The sequence below is a fragment of the Oreochromis niloticus genome, linkage group LG14, assembly GCF_001858045.2.
Source record: "Oreochromis niloticus isolate F11D_XX linkage group LG14, O_niloticus_UMD_NMBU, whole genome shotgun sequence".
Taxonomy (NCBI): Eukaryota; Metazoa; Chordata; class Actinopteri; order Cichliformes; family Cichlidae; genus Oreochromis; species Oreochromis niloticus.
The window spans coordinates 6,457,476-6,473,748 of record NC_031979.2 but is presented as its reverse complement, the minus strand read 5'-3'; the positions used below and the strand labels follow the sequence as shown (position 1 = coordinate 6,473,748).

The 16,273-nt window shown below is 37.6% G+C and overlaps 1 protein-coding gene across 9 annotated transcripts in view; it reads right to left on the bottom strand.

Moving 5' to 3' along the window:
* clcn2c (chloride channel 2c) overlaps positions 1-16,273 on the bottom strand; it is a 202,870-nt gene that overhangs the window by 57,068 nt on the left and 129,529 nt on the right. For 5 of the 9 annotated variants that reach the window (XM_025897948.1, XM_025897945.1, XM_025897946.1 and 2 more), the window contains 7 exons: positions 11,763-11,786; positions 9,782-9,805; positions 9,003-9,081; positions 8,319-8,444; positions 6,439-6,523; positions 3,333-3,434; positions 1,461-1,545 (listed from right to left, as the gene is read on the bottom strand). In XM_025897948.1, the coding sequence (XP_025753733.1) occupies positions 1,461-1,545; positions 3,333-3,434; positions 6,439-6,523; positions 8,319-8,444; positions 9,003-9,081; positions 9,782-9,805; positions 11,763-11,786 (525 nt within the window). The remainder of the gene's footprint in view (positions 1-1,460; positions 1,546-3,332; positions 3,435-6,438; positions 6,524-8,318; positions 8,445-9,002; positions 9,082-9,781; positions 9,806-11,762; positions 11,787-16,273) is intronic. The other 4 variants (XM_005461001.4, XM_005461003.4, XM_003456312.5 and 1 more) reach the window with 1 other exon arrangement.

Here is a 16,273-nt window from a genome sequence, read left to right as displayed (position 1 = left end):
ACAGATACACATAAACAATGACTAGGCCAGTAAAAATACCTTGCCATGTTTTCTCTGGGTTGCACTATCACTTTTTTTCTGTTCTTTGCATTTTGCATAAATCTAAATAAATTACATAAATCAGTATCTAAAAAAGACAGTGTGGAACAATAAAAGTTATAATGAAAGAGAAAACTTTGGTCACATGTGCATAATGAGGCCCTGAGAAACGTTTCCTAGAATTTTGTGCTAAAATCAAAATCATTATCCATTTCTCTTTGATTCTGTGTACCTTTGCTGTGTACCGAAAAAGTAAGAGGTATTAAAAAGAAACAGCTGGAGGAAAATTGTGCAACTAATGAGGTTACTGGGCAACAGGTCAGCAACATGACTGGGTATAAAAAGAGCATCTCAGATAGGCGGAGTTTCTCTGAAGTAAAGATGGGCAAAGGTTCACCAGTTAGCAAAAGGATGCTGATGAATCCTGGGGTGACATAGTGAAGTGTGAAGGTGCTTAGCTATAGATAATAGCACTTTATGAATATGTGGGTCTCTGGGTGAATAAGACTTGTACTTAAAAGTGAAAAAGTCCATTTATAGTTTCACAAAGTATTGATCAGTGATACATAATATCAAAAGATTTAGAGAACCTGGAGAGCTCTCCATTTTGCAAAGTATTCCAACTTTTTCAGTATTGCAGGCATTGAGCATAAGAGCACAAAGTGAGCTGCAGCTTTTTAAAACTGACGGTGCACACTGGTGGGGATAACGCTGCCCACATCCACAAAGCTCACCAATGAGGAGTTTGTGAGTAAGACTAAGATACACAATTTTGAGTGTGCACTCCAAAGAGGAGTGGGCCAGTGTGGGCAGATTTAGAGCCATACAGGCCTGACTCACTGTCTCATTAGTGGCCAAGACCAAGCGACAGCACATGTGTGTGTGTACTGTCGGTGTGTGTGTAACGTCCTCTGATGCAGAGGCTATTCCCTTTCTAATACTGATAATTAAGACAGATGAAGTGAGTGATATTGGAGAGAAGTCACAAGCACACACTTGTGAGTCATCACAGGAGCAAAAAGACAGTATGCTCATCCAATCCTCCAGGGTACACAGGTGACACACAAACACATCTGAACCTGCGCTGCACACATTAAAAAACAACTACACCCTGACATGAATGGTAATAAAGTTGTTATATTAACAATGTAATGATCTAATTTGGCTCAAAAACACAGTGAGACATGAAAATGATGGATACACCTGAATGCACTCAAGGCCTGCACAGTGACACTTACTGCACATAAATTACGACACAAAAAATGCCATGGACACATAACATAAATTTTAAATATAATACAATATCATACCATAATGGTCCATAATGCCCCAGGCTTTCTTTTATATCCACTGTAATAGTTGCAGGGTGTTGAGTATATGCAATAAAAATAATATATGTTGAATGAAATTGGGGAACTTACTTTTCCAGCCATAAACTGTCCAAAGCCAGGAGGAAATGTGAGGGTAGAAAGGACTAAAGTGACCAGTGCTGGGTACAGCAGACGTCTAAAAGAGGAAGAAAGACAAGGAGAGAAACAGTAAAAGAGATTTAAAAAAGCAGCCACAATCGATGTGTGACAATTAAATGAGCTATGTTTTCTTTGATTATATAAAGTCTGCGCATTTGTGAGTACCTGACAACATTCCTGTCAGACAACTCAATTAACGCTATTTATCCCAGTATTTGTACAAACATCCAACAATGTTTAACCTTTTGTTTTACAGGATCCTGTGGGGGGAACAGATTTTATTGCTGCTACTGAGCAGGTCTGTGTTCAGCTTTCAGTTTCACGTGAAAGAATAAATCTTCTGAGTCTTTTGTAGGATTTCGTTATCCCTTTTAATCCAATCGTGTCCTCTTTGATACATGAGTTTTTGAGACTTTTATATCATCAGTGAGATTTTTTGCCCCCTGATCACACTGATCAAGAACAGGTCAAGTACATCATAATGCTCCCAAATAAAGAAAAAAAATACCATTTCTGCGATTTTGTCTGACATCTGATGCTACATAAACTTACTACAAACCTTAAAAATTCCTAATCTGAATTTGGAAGTAAAAGAACTGATTCTTATATAGCGCTTTCTACTCTCCCGGAGTACTCAAAGCGCTCTGTACAAGATGCCACATTCACCTATTCACTGTCTTCTGTGCTTTTAAGTGCTTTCTAACTACCATTTAAACTCCGATGGATGCATCGGAGAGCAACTTGGGGTTTTGCTCATTTTATTTTTTTTATTTTTTTAATTCAGTAGTGAACAGGTGCTATTAACAAAAAATCTAATTATAATCAATACTTAATACCCATTTTTAAACTTAAACTTTTAAACTTTTTTTTTTTTTTTTAGGGTGAGACAATCACATAGCAGCAATTCAACGCATTTCAGTATGTAGACATGCTCAAGACGACCTGCTGAAGTTTAAACTGAGCACCAGAATGGGGAAGAAAGGTGATTTAAGTGACTTTGAATGGCATGGCTGTTGGTGCCAAGTGACCTGAGCAACTCATTTAAAAGTAGTGAGATTTGCCCACAAAATGATCTCTAGAGTTTACAGAGAAATGGATAACATCCACCAAGCAGCAGTTCTCTCTGTGAATCTGCTTTGTTGATGAACTCTGAGTTTATAGGAAGTCAACGGTCAACTGTTTACTACCAAGGTTTGCAGAGAAACAAGGATGTACAACATGCTGGATTTTGAAGCAGATGGCCTAGCACAGCAGAAGACCACACCAGGTAGCATTCTGGTCAGGTAAGAACAGGAAACTGAGGCTACAGTTCACACAGGCTCTTCAAAATTCAACTACAGAAGAATGGAAAAACACTGCCTGGTATGATGACTCTCGATTTCTGCTGAGCACCTTTAGGATGTGGTGGAACGGGAGATTGTTATTGTCGTTTTGAGCACATTCATTTATTCTCGTTCCCAGAGGGTCATGAAATTGCAACTTTCATTAAAGTTGCAATTTCAAATAAACCACCCACACAGTACTACAAAGCAATTACAGTATTAACAAATTAGCAAACACTATTTCTGCATTACTTTGGCCAATTTTAAAAACTATTAACTAAAATTTAATCAAGTTACATTTTCCCATTTTCAAATGATGATTATTGCACAATGTTATCCTGACAGTTGAGACAAGTTTACTGTAACAATGCATCATGCTTTCTGCTTTGCATAGAAAAAAAGTTATCAGACGTTACTATATCACTTGAGAAAATGCAGTGAATTTTCTTTCTGGTATGTACTTTGTATGCACCCATTGCTTTATTAAGGTGATTATACTTACTTTTTCATTAGAAATTTGTTGATGACCTTCTGTTTCCTCATGAACTGGACAATGAGTCGGTTCAGGTAGACAAACAAAGCCCCACCGAAACCACTGGCAATACTGCAGACAGAGAAAACAAGTGGGACTCATTTTTTTCCCTTTCCCTACCCGGTATAATGCATCAAATCAAAACAGAATGGAATAAATTTGTGTAAGTGTAAACAAAGCAAAGCATCAACGCATCGAGTGCAACATTTCTCTGACTTGATCCACCTCCATAGGGTGTCCCCAGTGCATTTGGCTACAATAAAAACAATGAAAATGTAATGAGTTTCTAATCGACTGGAGGTGGCTGCTGGTAATAAGTGCAAATGTAATTCTGTAAAGTTGTGGGGGAACAGGAAAACAAAGAAATATGGGAATGAAGGAAAACAAGTACACAAAACATGTGGGAGGCATATACTGTAGACGGAGAGAAACAAAGACGAGCATGGAAAAAAAATGAACAGGGAGTCACAGGCATGAGACAGTAGGAATAAAAGAGCGAGAACACAGTGTCAGATGGGGATTTGTGGGGGAGTCTGAGACAAAGCGGAAAAAGAGGTTTATATAAGCGCGCATTTAGAAGCTTGGTGGGAGTCCTCTTTATGGGAGTGAGAGCGAAAGAAAGCAGAGAAAAGGTGGCGGGAAATAATAGACTCAGACAGCTACGCAGACAACCTAATGCCTATAAATTTATCCTCTTGCATTATTAATTCCATCAAATACCTTTGAATAAATAATGAACAGGATGATGAGGGAGTCTTTGCCTCTTTGGCACAGCTGAGGAAAACGCAGAACGTCTACCTTTTCATGCGTTTTGTATTGTACACGTAAAAACCCCCCAAAAAACCCGGTGTCCTCAGTGTGTGTGTTTGGGTGGGGGTTAAGTGTTGGAATCTGGGCTTGTGCTCATGATTAAAAGAAGGGTGAGTGTACCGTTTGAGGATAAGAAAGTGTCAAAGCTATGATCAGGTGGTGGTGTACAGAGGACCGAAAAAGAAAAAGAAATAAAATGAACACATCAAGTGACTCAATAAATTAACGTAGCATTAAATGAATTAAAAATAACAAAAAATAAATAAATACAGGGACTTCATTTATGAAAGGTTTTTCTGTATTTATATACATTTGCAGAGATACCCATTCACTCAATGCATTTTCATTCTGCATTTCTTCCATATTCAATTCTTTTACTTCATTTTCCAGTTATTGTTATAGACAACCTCACTTCATCATGCAAATGAGTCAGCTGTCACACAGGGGAAATGCTGCACACTATGGTTGACTGATCCTTACAAGTAAAGTAAGTTAAGATACAATATAGTTTAAGATGAAGGCCCACATTCAAGTAATGTTAGAGAAGGTGGAAACTAACAGAGCCTGTCAGTATTACCTGCTCTCATAATAATGGTTAATGATGAGTTCTACTGATATGCATTTTTGATAAGATAAGATAAGATAAGATAACCTTTATTAGTCCCACACGTGGGAAATTTGTTTTGTCACAGCAGGAAGTGGACAGTGCAAAAGTTATGAAGCAAAAATTAGAATAAAATAAAATAAGAATAAATACTGTACACAACTGTACAGAATAGAATAAAATAAAATACTATAAAATAAAATAAAAAGTTTTAATTCTTTTTAATTCTTTTTTTCCTCTTAATTTCAAATGTATTTTTATTTATTGAGTTATTCAGTTCTCCTAATTTTGGATTTTTTAGTCTGCAACACCAGAAAAAAAATTGCAACAATTTGATTTATAAATGATTTGCCTAATTGGCTGTTGGTCATCAAATCCATTAATTCTTGATCTGGTTAGACTTTTGTGCCGATTAAAAGAAAATTTCTGAAATATGAATGACATATCACTCAATTTTCATTGTACGTTTTTTGAGAAAATGAATCAATTTTTCTACAATTTTTTTATTATCTGATTTTCTGTTGATCAACGGAGGAAGTCGTCAGCAGAATAGTTTATAATAAAAGTAATCACCCTCCTGTTGGCCTAAAAAAAGTCGAGGTACACACACTATGGACACATATACATGTGCAATAAGTAGGTTGCATGCCAGCCTTCACATGTTGCAGTGACCCTCTCCCTCCTAAAACAGTAAACTGTAAACAGTAAGTAGAGTAGTGTGTGACTCTTCAAAGACATGCCCTTGGCAGCATGTAGCACACACCAAACTCTTCTTGGCCTAGTTGACTGAGACACTGACCGACTTTCCCTGCTTGACAGCTACTGGCAGGGGAAGATGGAAACTACAAGGATGCACCGGCACGCACACACACGCAAACCTGCCAGTGTGCACATACAGACTCACACAGTGTAAAACTAGGACTAAGCACTCTGCTGCCTTCTCTGGAGACAGTGTACTGTATGTGCAAGCCACTGATGCAGTGGTGGGTGTTAATGTCTCTGGACAAAAAAATACTAAATATGAAAGAAAAAAAAAAAGCCGAAGGATGATGAACAAAGATGAGACCCCCCCCCACCCCCAAAAAATGGAAAGAGAGGGATTGTCTTCTCTCTGGGAGTCATTACACAAGTTACACACAGGCACGCGCTTTCATCTGAAAAAGAAGGACAGAGTATGGAGCGAGAGCACCCCCTCCCATCTCTCCACCAGCTTCCTTCTAGGAGCCCGTGGTCTCTTTCACAGGCACAGAAGAGCCCTCAGGCTAGGACAGGATAAAATAAGACGTCCCTCAGTGCGCTGGCAACTGTTGCAAGCTGAATAATCCATGTTAGGTGACTCACGCAGTCCACCCCGAGGTAACACGTTCACAAGCTACAGTAAGTGGATCTCCTGAATAATGTCTGAATTTATGAGGTAATCATAATAAATGGGAATACCTGTCAGAGCAACCAGATGGACAAAAAACTGTGACTCAGAGTGGAAATTTTTTTGTGAAACAAGCTAGTTTCCATTTTCTTACTAATATTTGTTGACAAGCAGCTTGTTATTAATTTAGGCATGGTCTTATTTACAGTATGGACCTGCTGGCTAATGTCTAATTGATGAGTTGTTGGGGTTTTTTTGTTTTTTTTAAACTAACTTCAGCATCTTAACCAACTTACCCAATGACAGCGAAGGCAGGAAGCTCCTGGAGGTCAAAGGGAAAGTCTAATCGGAAGCGGGTTTTAAACAGGGCTGTGATGGTCTCTGGAGAAGGAGAGAGAGGACAAGCCACCTTATCACTGAACAGACCTCAAAGTCATTAAGCGAGGTTAAAAACAGGTCTTCTAAACACATGTAGGGCAATAAATAAAATATATTAAAGCTATTGATGCATCACTGACTGATGGAAGGAGTAAAAAGGAAAACAGCTTACTGTGGAGGTGATGACCAAAACTCCAAACCTCACAATACCTGACCACATTAAACAACTGGTGGGAGAAAAGGCTGTGAAAAACTAAACCGCTAACAAGATCCTGGAAATCCCAAAGAAGTTTGGACGCCTGCCACTGAGAACTTCTCAGTTTACTGTTTTGGTAGGAAGAAAATTCTATTTTTAGCACCTCCAGTGTTCTTAGTCATATGGTTTTATGTGCAGCAAGTCTTTGTCCTTTACTCAGTATATTATTTAGACTTGCACACATGTAACTAGTAAAATAATGACCGAGCTTCATTTATACACAAATTAAAAACCCCATTGCCCCCAGGCTCAAGAGGTATGTAACACTCCAAGAGCCAAACCTGCAAATATCAACATGTGTGGTATCCACAGAAACCCTAGTATCTCAGCTAAATGCTCATATAAACCATTTCTACAACCACCAAACACAGCGAAAACAAGCAATGATTAAAAGAGCAGTTACGTAAATGCGCAAAAGTCCGCTAAACACACACAACCGAGCCAAAAATTCTCCAGACTTCAGGTAACCATGAAAACAATGGCTAGTTAGCTTGCAGGGCTCCAAAACACAGAGTTTCACCATGCTCCAACCAAAATTCACTAGACAAGCTGCAAAAGAAGACCACAAAAATGTCACTGTGATTCTATTGGCTCAACCAATTAAAAAGAGGTGTCAATCATGCAAATTGGCCAATAGAGGCCGAGGCTATGGCCCCTCAGAGTTTAAATCGCCAGAGGCAATTTAAACTTACCAGGGTGCAGGACAGAAAGGACCCGCCGACTGTGAATGTTTGGTTAATTCTTCAAAAATATTCAAAAGACAAGCATTTCTAGGCATGGTAATGAAATTAAATAATTTCTGCTGTTTAATACTTAATAAAATTCAACTCGCATATGGTGTCCGAGGTGTGCCAAAACTGGACATCCTGTACAACACCGGGACATTTATTTATTAAAAGTCCTGCAATTTTTCACAGTTTCACTTTAGAAGCATAAATCTTTGTACAGATGATGTTTATACATTGATTACTGCTTTTCTGGATTACAATGTCAATTAAAGCATATTTTAAAAAGGGTTATATGCTAATAATATAAATAATAAATAATATCACAAAAGACTGCATGAAATTGAAAATTTTGGACCATTCAATCCCAAATTCATAGCAGACTGACTCCATCTTATTGCAGTTTTTTCACTGTCTTAATTCACAAAAGTTGCTGTGAAGATGTGATGTGATGGCTGAGTGCTCGCAGACCTGGTCCCCGTCTTCGAAGACAATAAAATATTGGACCTTAAAGTGGACTCACTCTGATCATTTCCAGCCTCATATTTGAATTCTAACTGCATGACTCACAGCTCGGTCCTTATCGATCCTAAACTGAGCCTTGGTGAAGCCCCTCAGTTTATCCACTGTTTGAACCAACTATAAGGCCACTCTTGCTTTGATACGACTTTTTTCTGATTTGTTGCCCCTCAAAAACAAAAGACACTAAACATGCCACTAGCTACTACAAAAATGGATTTGATTGTACTGGACTAAGTGTTCCTAATAAAGTGCTTATACTGTCTTATACTAAGTACAATGAACACATCAGTCTTACCTTCATCTCTGTTCCAAACAGCTAACACCCTGAAGATGAAGGCACTGAAAGTGGCAGCAAAGAAACCCCTCCAATAGTTCCTCACAGCAAAGAATGTGGAAGTTACTTCAATACTGAACAGCACACCTGAAACACACAAACACCACAAGGCATGAGCACTGACATTTAAAATATGCACAAACAAGTTAAACTGACTGTTCTTGACATGCAGACTTCATGTAACACTCATGTAACAACAACATTTCCTTGCGTTGCACACAGATGAATTTGTTCGCCAGCGTCTGTATTCAGACATGATTTCCATTTTTGGAAGTGTCATTTACCTCAGTTAGCTCAGTCTTAGCAAGATGAATTCGTGGTGGGGTGGAAGCACAGGCTGAGGAAAAACCAGCTAGAAGCTAAATAAATTATGTCACTGATACAAAGGCGTGTAGTGGGCTCCAAGGCCGTACCAGGGCTCTAAATTTAACATGAGATGATACGAGGGTGTGCAGAAAGAGAATACCTCCGCAAAAAAACATCTCCCATGAAACAGCACTGATTGCTCCATCCATTTCAGCAACATGAAGCCCATTATATGTTAAGTGGGTTACACACTGTAAAAGTTAAACAGTGCTTACAGATTAAGCTCATTACAGAGTGCGACAGGCTTGTGGTACTACATCACGTTGGCTTTAGACTCACCTCCTATGGGGGCAGCGAAACAGCAACCAACTCCCACGGCACAGGCTGCTGCCAGCATCTCTATGTTCCTTGACTCGTTCTGAAACCACACAGTGGTTAGATTTCAGTCACCAGCAGTCAGTCAACAGCAACCACAACAACAACAACAAAAACGAAAAGGAAAGAAGTGAGTCAAATTCATTACATTTTTTCTATGACACACTTTTAATAAGATGCCTAAGCAAAAAAGTGCATCCAGAAAGGATTCACAGTGTTTCACTTGTTCCACATTTTGTCATGTCAAAGCATTGTTCCAATATGGATTCACCTACATGCTCCATATACATGCTCCATAATGATGAAGTGAAAAAGGTTGGCTTAAAATTTAAGTTTTTATTAACTAAAAAAAACTCCTCCTCCTATTCATAACAATGATAATAATAATAATAATAATAATAATAATAATGATCAACAATTAACAAGCAAAACAAAATATTTCTAAATCAAAGCAAAATTTAATTTCAAATGAGTACAATACAAATTGGATGTCTTAAAAACAAAAAGCAAAAACTATTTAAAAAAATAACATGGATATATGAAAATCATTTTTTACATTTTAAATTAAACAATAAAAATAATAATAATAATGATGATGAAGGATCATATAATGAGCTGTGTCGTAAGACAGTCTGCCAGATGGGAAAGGGACAATCATGCTGCACGAGCACGGGATGGACCGTGGTGCATTGTGGGAATGGAGGTTTTTTTCCTTTCTTTTTGACAATTCTGATTTTATTTACCTTCATTCCTATGAGACCGATGTCCTTCAAGCAGCATGGCAGTGGTAAAGGGAAGTTACTGCGTGTTTTACTTTAACAGAATATTTCAAATGGAAAACTTTGTGTGGACGAGAAGGTGCGTGTAAGGCTTAATATTTAGTAAAAAAAAAAAAAGAAAAGAAAAAAAAAAGGAAATTTCAGAGAACTTTCCTCTGTGAATGACAAGTAGGGATGCATGGATTGTGAAGTATGAATTATTCTGAGCAGATTCCAGGACTGCACATGCAACTTTGTCTGATGCAGATTTTTATTGTCTTTATTTTGTTTGTCTCATTTCCCCTGTTATCCCACCGAAACACACACACAAAAAAAGACACTGAAAAAAAATGTTTTTCAGTCTATCAAACATTTTTTGAACATTTAGAATTTAGAACATTTAGAGGGAAAAAAAAACTCAAAACAAATCATGTAATACTACACTGGCCAGGGCCATCTTATTTGCTGACATTAGTCAACAGAGCCTAAAAATAAGCTGATCCTCACTAAAAAAACTGAATCACACACTAGCTGCTTAAAATCAGCAAAAACATGTAGCAAAACCCCCCAAAACAAACCACTTAATAAATAATCTTTACTTGCAAATTATAATTACTTTTTGGAATTACCAAAAATACAAATGTTAAAAAAGGGTTGGCCACTTACCTAAAGGGAAGTTCTAACCCAAAAAACCAAATTATTTATATTTCTGTTCCCTCTTCATGAGGCTTAGTTGCTCCAAGTTCAGAAAGTTACTGGTTATCTGCGTTGTCACAGATTTTATTTTAAACTGATAAAATTCTCAGTTATATGATTCAATCTACTTTCAAAAATATAAAAGGATAAAGTAGAAATGTGTTTTCAGACGTTTTGGCTTCATTCATCCTTTCTGCAACTCAAAGGCATGACGCCAACACCACCATGCTTCACTATAACAGCTGTGGTGATGAGCTAGACATTATGCCTGGACTTCTCCCCAAACAGTTCCACTACTGTCTCGTCAGAACAGATGATCTACTCCCTAATGGACTTGTTTAAAGTACTCTGAGTGAACTATCCTTTGCCCTACTGTATACTGAGAGAGGTCTATGGAGCTGCTCTACCATGACTGATGATACAAGATGGTCCTCTGTCTTGCAGGTTCTCCATCTTTTGGAGGACTTCTAAAAATCTACTGGAGTTACCTTTGTGTTCTTGGACACTTCCCAATCCACAGTGTTCTGTTTGGCCATTACAGACCCAGTGGCCTCCAATCAACTTCTAGACAAATCTGAAGGAAAACTAAAGTTCCACTAAAGTTCGTATACATACTTAAAGAAGGAGAGACTTGCTGTTTTTATTTCTAATAAATCATAAATAATAAATGCAGATAAAGTAAATTCTCAGTTCATTTTCACTAGACTCAAATATTGTTGGGTATGAATAGTACACACAGTGGCTTTGATAAAGCTTTACAACTGCTAATAAAAGAGAGTGTGTGTTTTTGCTCTTCTTTTTCTCCTCTCTTTTAGTCTTTCAGTGTATTTGAACAGTGGGTTATGTATGTATGTATGTATGGGCTTAGGTAAGAAATAAAAACAAATCTTTCAGTAGAGCCTGACTAATAATTTTAAGGTGAAACAAATGGGAAAAACTTTATTTCTAGGCTTAAAACTAGTGCTGTCAGCGTTAATCTCGTTAAAACGGCACAGCGTCAACGCGTTAGCGCATTAATGCATTAATGCGTTAGCGACGTCCAGCCCCATGCACGGGGCGATCTGCGTTAACTCGCTAACAGAGATTTGCGGCCTTAATGCAGTTATGGTATTAACGTCATTTTAACGAGATTAACGCTGACAGCACTACTTAAAACATGTTTTGTAAACTGGATAGTGGAATAAGTAACAGATGGAGCTCAGTAAATCAGTTTGACTTCAGCTGTAGGGATGAAAGAACGTTCATGCCGGGAATTTTGCAGCTGAATTACCTTAATCCCTGTAACACCGGGCTCCTTCAGGAGGCATGGGAGTAAGAGACACAAGTTAAGCTAGCAAAGAACAAATGCAACAGTCTTTTTCATTACTGCCTAAACTCGCTGTATGATGCTACAAGACTCAAGAAACCAAGTCCCCGGTGTTTTAGCATTAAACTCAACATTTTCTCCGCTGACATTCACAGCTCAAATAAAACGCATTTTAGCTAATAATATCTAATCAAATGCCAGCTGTATTCAAACAAGAGTACTCAATGTGTATGGGAAAAACATGACGTGCAAAAAAGAAAAAAAAAGAAGCTGTTTTTTGTTTTGTTTTGTTTTTTTAAAAGTATGGCACTCTGAAACAGAAAGCTAATTTTTACAGCCCACAGGCTGCATTAGCATACTGTACTTCAAACACTAGAGAGGACCAGATACTGCTGCAAAGGGACTCTTCACACATCCACACAGGCAAATACACACTCAGCATTAATATGCCATAAAATGCATGACAACACTCTGGAGGGATGGAGAGCAGGATGGAGTAACAGAGGGTTATAGGTAGACTATTTAATGAGGCCCATGATAGGGTTTTCAGAAGAGACTAATATAAAGGAAGAGAGGCAGATGGAAAATTTAACAGAAAAATAAATAGCGGAACGAGAGGGAAAATAATGGTGGTGGAGGGGCAGAATGCGTTGAATGACGGTTGTAAACTAATTCCTGCTGCTACATTTAAATTGGCTGGATGTAAAAGTCAGAACAGATCGGAACTGTTTGTTTTCACGTATACGCGAAAGCAAAGAGCATTTTTACTACCTTTTATCTTCACCTGAAGTGAAATCAGATAATGAAATGTGAATTTAAATGTACTCTAGCACATTTTTTATTCACAACAATTAGCATTAAAACTATCTTTTGCACGGTGTGCTATATGTTCTCAGAAAGACGTTTCAAAAGGTCAAATCTAGGCACCAACTGCACGAGTCTTCCTTCTAGAATAGCTTTGCACGATTCACACTTAAATTGATCCTTATTTGTCATCTTGTACTGGCCTTGAAAAAGAAAAAAAACAAGAAGCTATTTTTGCAGCATCTCCTCTTTAAATCCAGCTTCCTCTAAATGGCTACCCCTTGTAAATACAAGGTTTGAATCCAGGTGTTCTCACAGACTTGGCTGTATGCATGAGATGGACATATAGGGAACGCCAAGGAAAGAGCTTTGTATTTTTAGCTATGAGATTTAATATAATTGTTCAGGCAGCTGTGGGGTATTATGTCTAAATGTGCAAATCCGCCTTAAGTATTCATGCCCCTAGTGTATTTATTTATATTCACAATATGTGGCCTTATTTTAGAAAGCATTCTGTCCACCTTATTTAGAGAGTTTTATCGTTTTTGGACAAAAACTTATTTTGGAAGAAGTTAGCCGGCCTGCATGACATCAACTTTTTCTAACATGACATCAACTTTTTCTAACAAAGTCAAAGTCAAGTTTATTTCTGCAGCACAACAAAAGCTGTTGACCAAAATGCTGTGCATCTAAAATAATCAAATGACATAAAAGTATAGGGCAAGGGCATGCTCTGAAACAAAACGAGAAAACCTGAGTAAGAAATAAAAAATAAAAGTAACAGAACTCATTCCGATTTAAAAGCTAGAGAATGAAAGTGGGTTTTTGATGTTGGGGAGCTCCTGATGTGAAGGGGCAGTTTGTTCCACAGTTTGGGAACAAACAAACACAACAGCCACAGCAAAGGCCTGATCGCCTTTTTGCTTTAATCTGGACCTCGGAAAAGCTAGAAGGATGTGGTCAGCAGTTCTCAATGATCTTGAAAAAGTGTACAAACTACCAGGATGAACTACAACATGGGACAACGCAATCACAGGAACTTTGACGTGTATATAGTGTGAAGAGAGACTTCAGGTGGCATCGTTATAGAGCAATAAAGTCCATGTAGGGAGTAGGTCCAGGTGGCTTGATGGGTCAGCAAAACATCAGACATTATCTGATATTTGTATTGGCATTACAGTGTTTACCTTTAGCTTAATTGGTGTATTGCTGATGCGGAGTAGGGATATAGTGGCTACAGCATAGACCCTTTTCCCAGTACCCCAGCTTTGTTTTGTACTTTCTTCAACTTCCCAACTTTTAACCCCCCTAACAGACATGATCACATCTCACGAGAAAAACAAAGAGTCAAAGGTTTTTCTGATTTCCTTCAGCTCCCAGCTTCCTCTCCCAATGGATACACACTCAGCGCAATTTCCATCTGACGTTTTTTCTTCTTCTTCTCCCTATTCTCATTAGCGCTTCCAAAATTTCCATCTCAATCAATGAATACGTTTCTTGGAAGAAACGATGAAAAGATGTATTTGTCTACAAATAAAAGTGATTCAAACTTCAAAAAACAGGATATAAGTGGTTGTTGATTATACATGAGCTGCAAGAGAGCAATTCCTGAAGAAGAAAGAGAAAAAAAAAAGAACTTTTTAACTGCCCAAATAACAGAGGGACAGAAAGTTAGAAACTAACTAACAACTAATAGCTCTATGTTGAGCCTATGTGCTCCATATAAAGTAATTAAAAAGAAAAATGCTGCAGGCTTCAGTATCCCAAAAATCCACCAACCCTGCTGGAAATAAGTTCCAGCTCTGGTCTTCACCCTCAAATATTCTTTTTGTTCTTCCTTCCCCATTTCTTCATCATTACCCTTTCTTTCAGGCCTTCTGCTCTCTTTTTGTCACTTCAAACTCAAACAGCTTGAAAAAAATAAAGAAATGTGAGCACCCACTCCTTCCACTGTGTTCGTCATCTCTTAGCTTTTGTTTAATTTTATTTCCTGCACTTTTCCCTCACCTGGGGATTTTGCAAGTGTTGGCTCAAGATATTGCAAAGTTGCTTTTGTGAACCGTTCTGAACAACTGAAACTGCCCTCCATAAATTCCCTGCCTACACTGAAAGACGCATACACACTATGCATTAATTTGCATTTTAGACTAAATGGACTTAAATCTCACAAATCCAAGTGCCAGTAATTACAAATTTAATTGCAGATGCACCAACTCTAGATTCCATAAGTTACATTCCATACATTACATTCATACAGTTACATTCTGAGTCTATATTCACATATAGTGGGCATTTTACTCTGGATGAGAAATTCATGTATATACTTTAAACTAACTCGCTATTGTTTGCTTGTCATTCCTAAAAACCAACTAAAATCCCTCTTAGAACTCAAATTTTCAATTTTCTGATTCCAACTTAATGTCAAAGCAGTTGGTACACCTAACCAAAAATGCATCTATTAGGTCTCCTTCAGAAACACAATAGTAACTTTAAGGGGGTTAATTTATATTTTCATATCTATTTAGCTTCGAGTGCCCACATTAACACTGATGCAGGTGCAAAAATGTTGAATCTTTTAGTTTTTGTCAAAATTTAGGAATACGCTTATTTATGTGCAACACATGTCCTCAGAATTTTTGGATAAGTTGGATCAAGGAAGTATCTCGTAAAGTTAGTCTTTAAAAAAAAAAAAAAAGAAAGAAAGAAAAAAGATTCTCTCTTGTGTTACTGATCCTCTGCTACAGCTCAGCAGGGGCACGGTCTGTGTCAACACACAGGGGTACCCTAAGACTTTCACTGTGTTTGTGTAATTCAGCCACACATTTGTTTCAAATTACAGACTTTTCACATAACAAGCAGCACAGATTTTGTCCCTCATCATTTCTGCTGGAAGCACTTTATAAGGTGGTCTTTCATGTGAACATCACACATGTTTTCTGCACCCATACACTAGAATAGATGAATGACACTGAGGTGAATCCATGAAACAATTCCCATATGGATATAAAACAGGAAACATTATATTAAAATACATTCTGAAACCTTTTCATTGGATTAGATTTGCAATATTTTGATGTTCAACGTTTGATCAGTTTGATCGGTTTTCATAATCTCAGGAATTAAAAATTTACTAACGCTATGCTAATTAATTCAGGTATGTATGTATTTGGTTAAGTAGCAATCAAGGCTTATTGTCTATTTGGTTTTTCATGTCATGTGTATCTGGCATTTTGAACAGGCCTATTCTAACTTTTACTTTCATTTGACTTCTGTTTTTTTACCTACATAGAATTGTAGTTTAAACATTTGCTAAATTGTTCAAGTTTCAGTGAAATGAAAATACAATTTCAATCTCAAATATAAGAAATATTTTATACAAATTCCACAATCGTATATATTTGTACATTTCACAGGTCAGCTGAGTATAGAATGGAATGTCAGATTAGAATTAAACAGATGTTGGCCTTGGAATCACACCAGCACATAACACCCTCAGAGGGTCTCCAGCATCCCCTTTTCAACCCTGGTCTCTCTAAGAGGTTCCCGTGTGTTGACACTGAAAGACCACACAGAAGCAATCTCCAGCATTGCTTCTTTGACCCCGGGCAAAAGTGACAAAAACACAAACTGGAGTTGGAAAAAGATATTAACAGCAAATTACACCGCAAAAA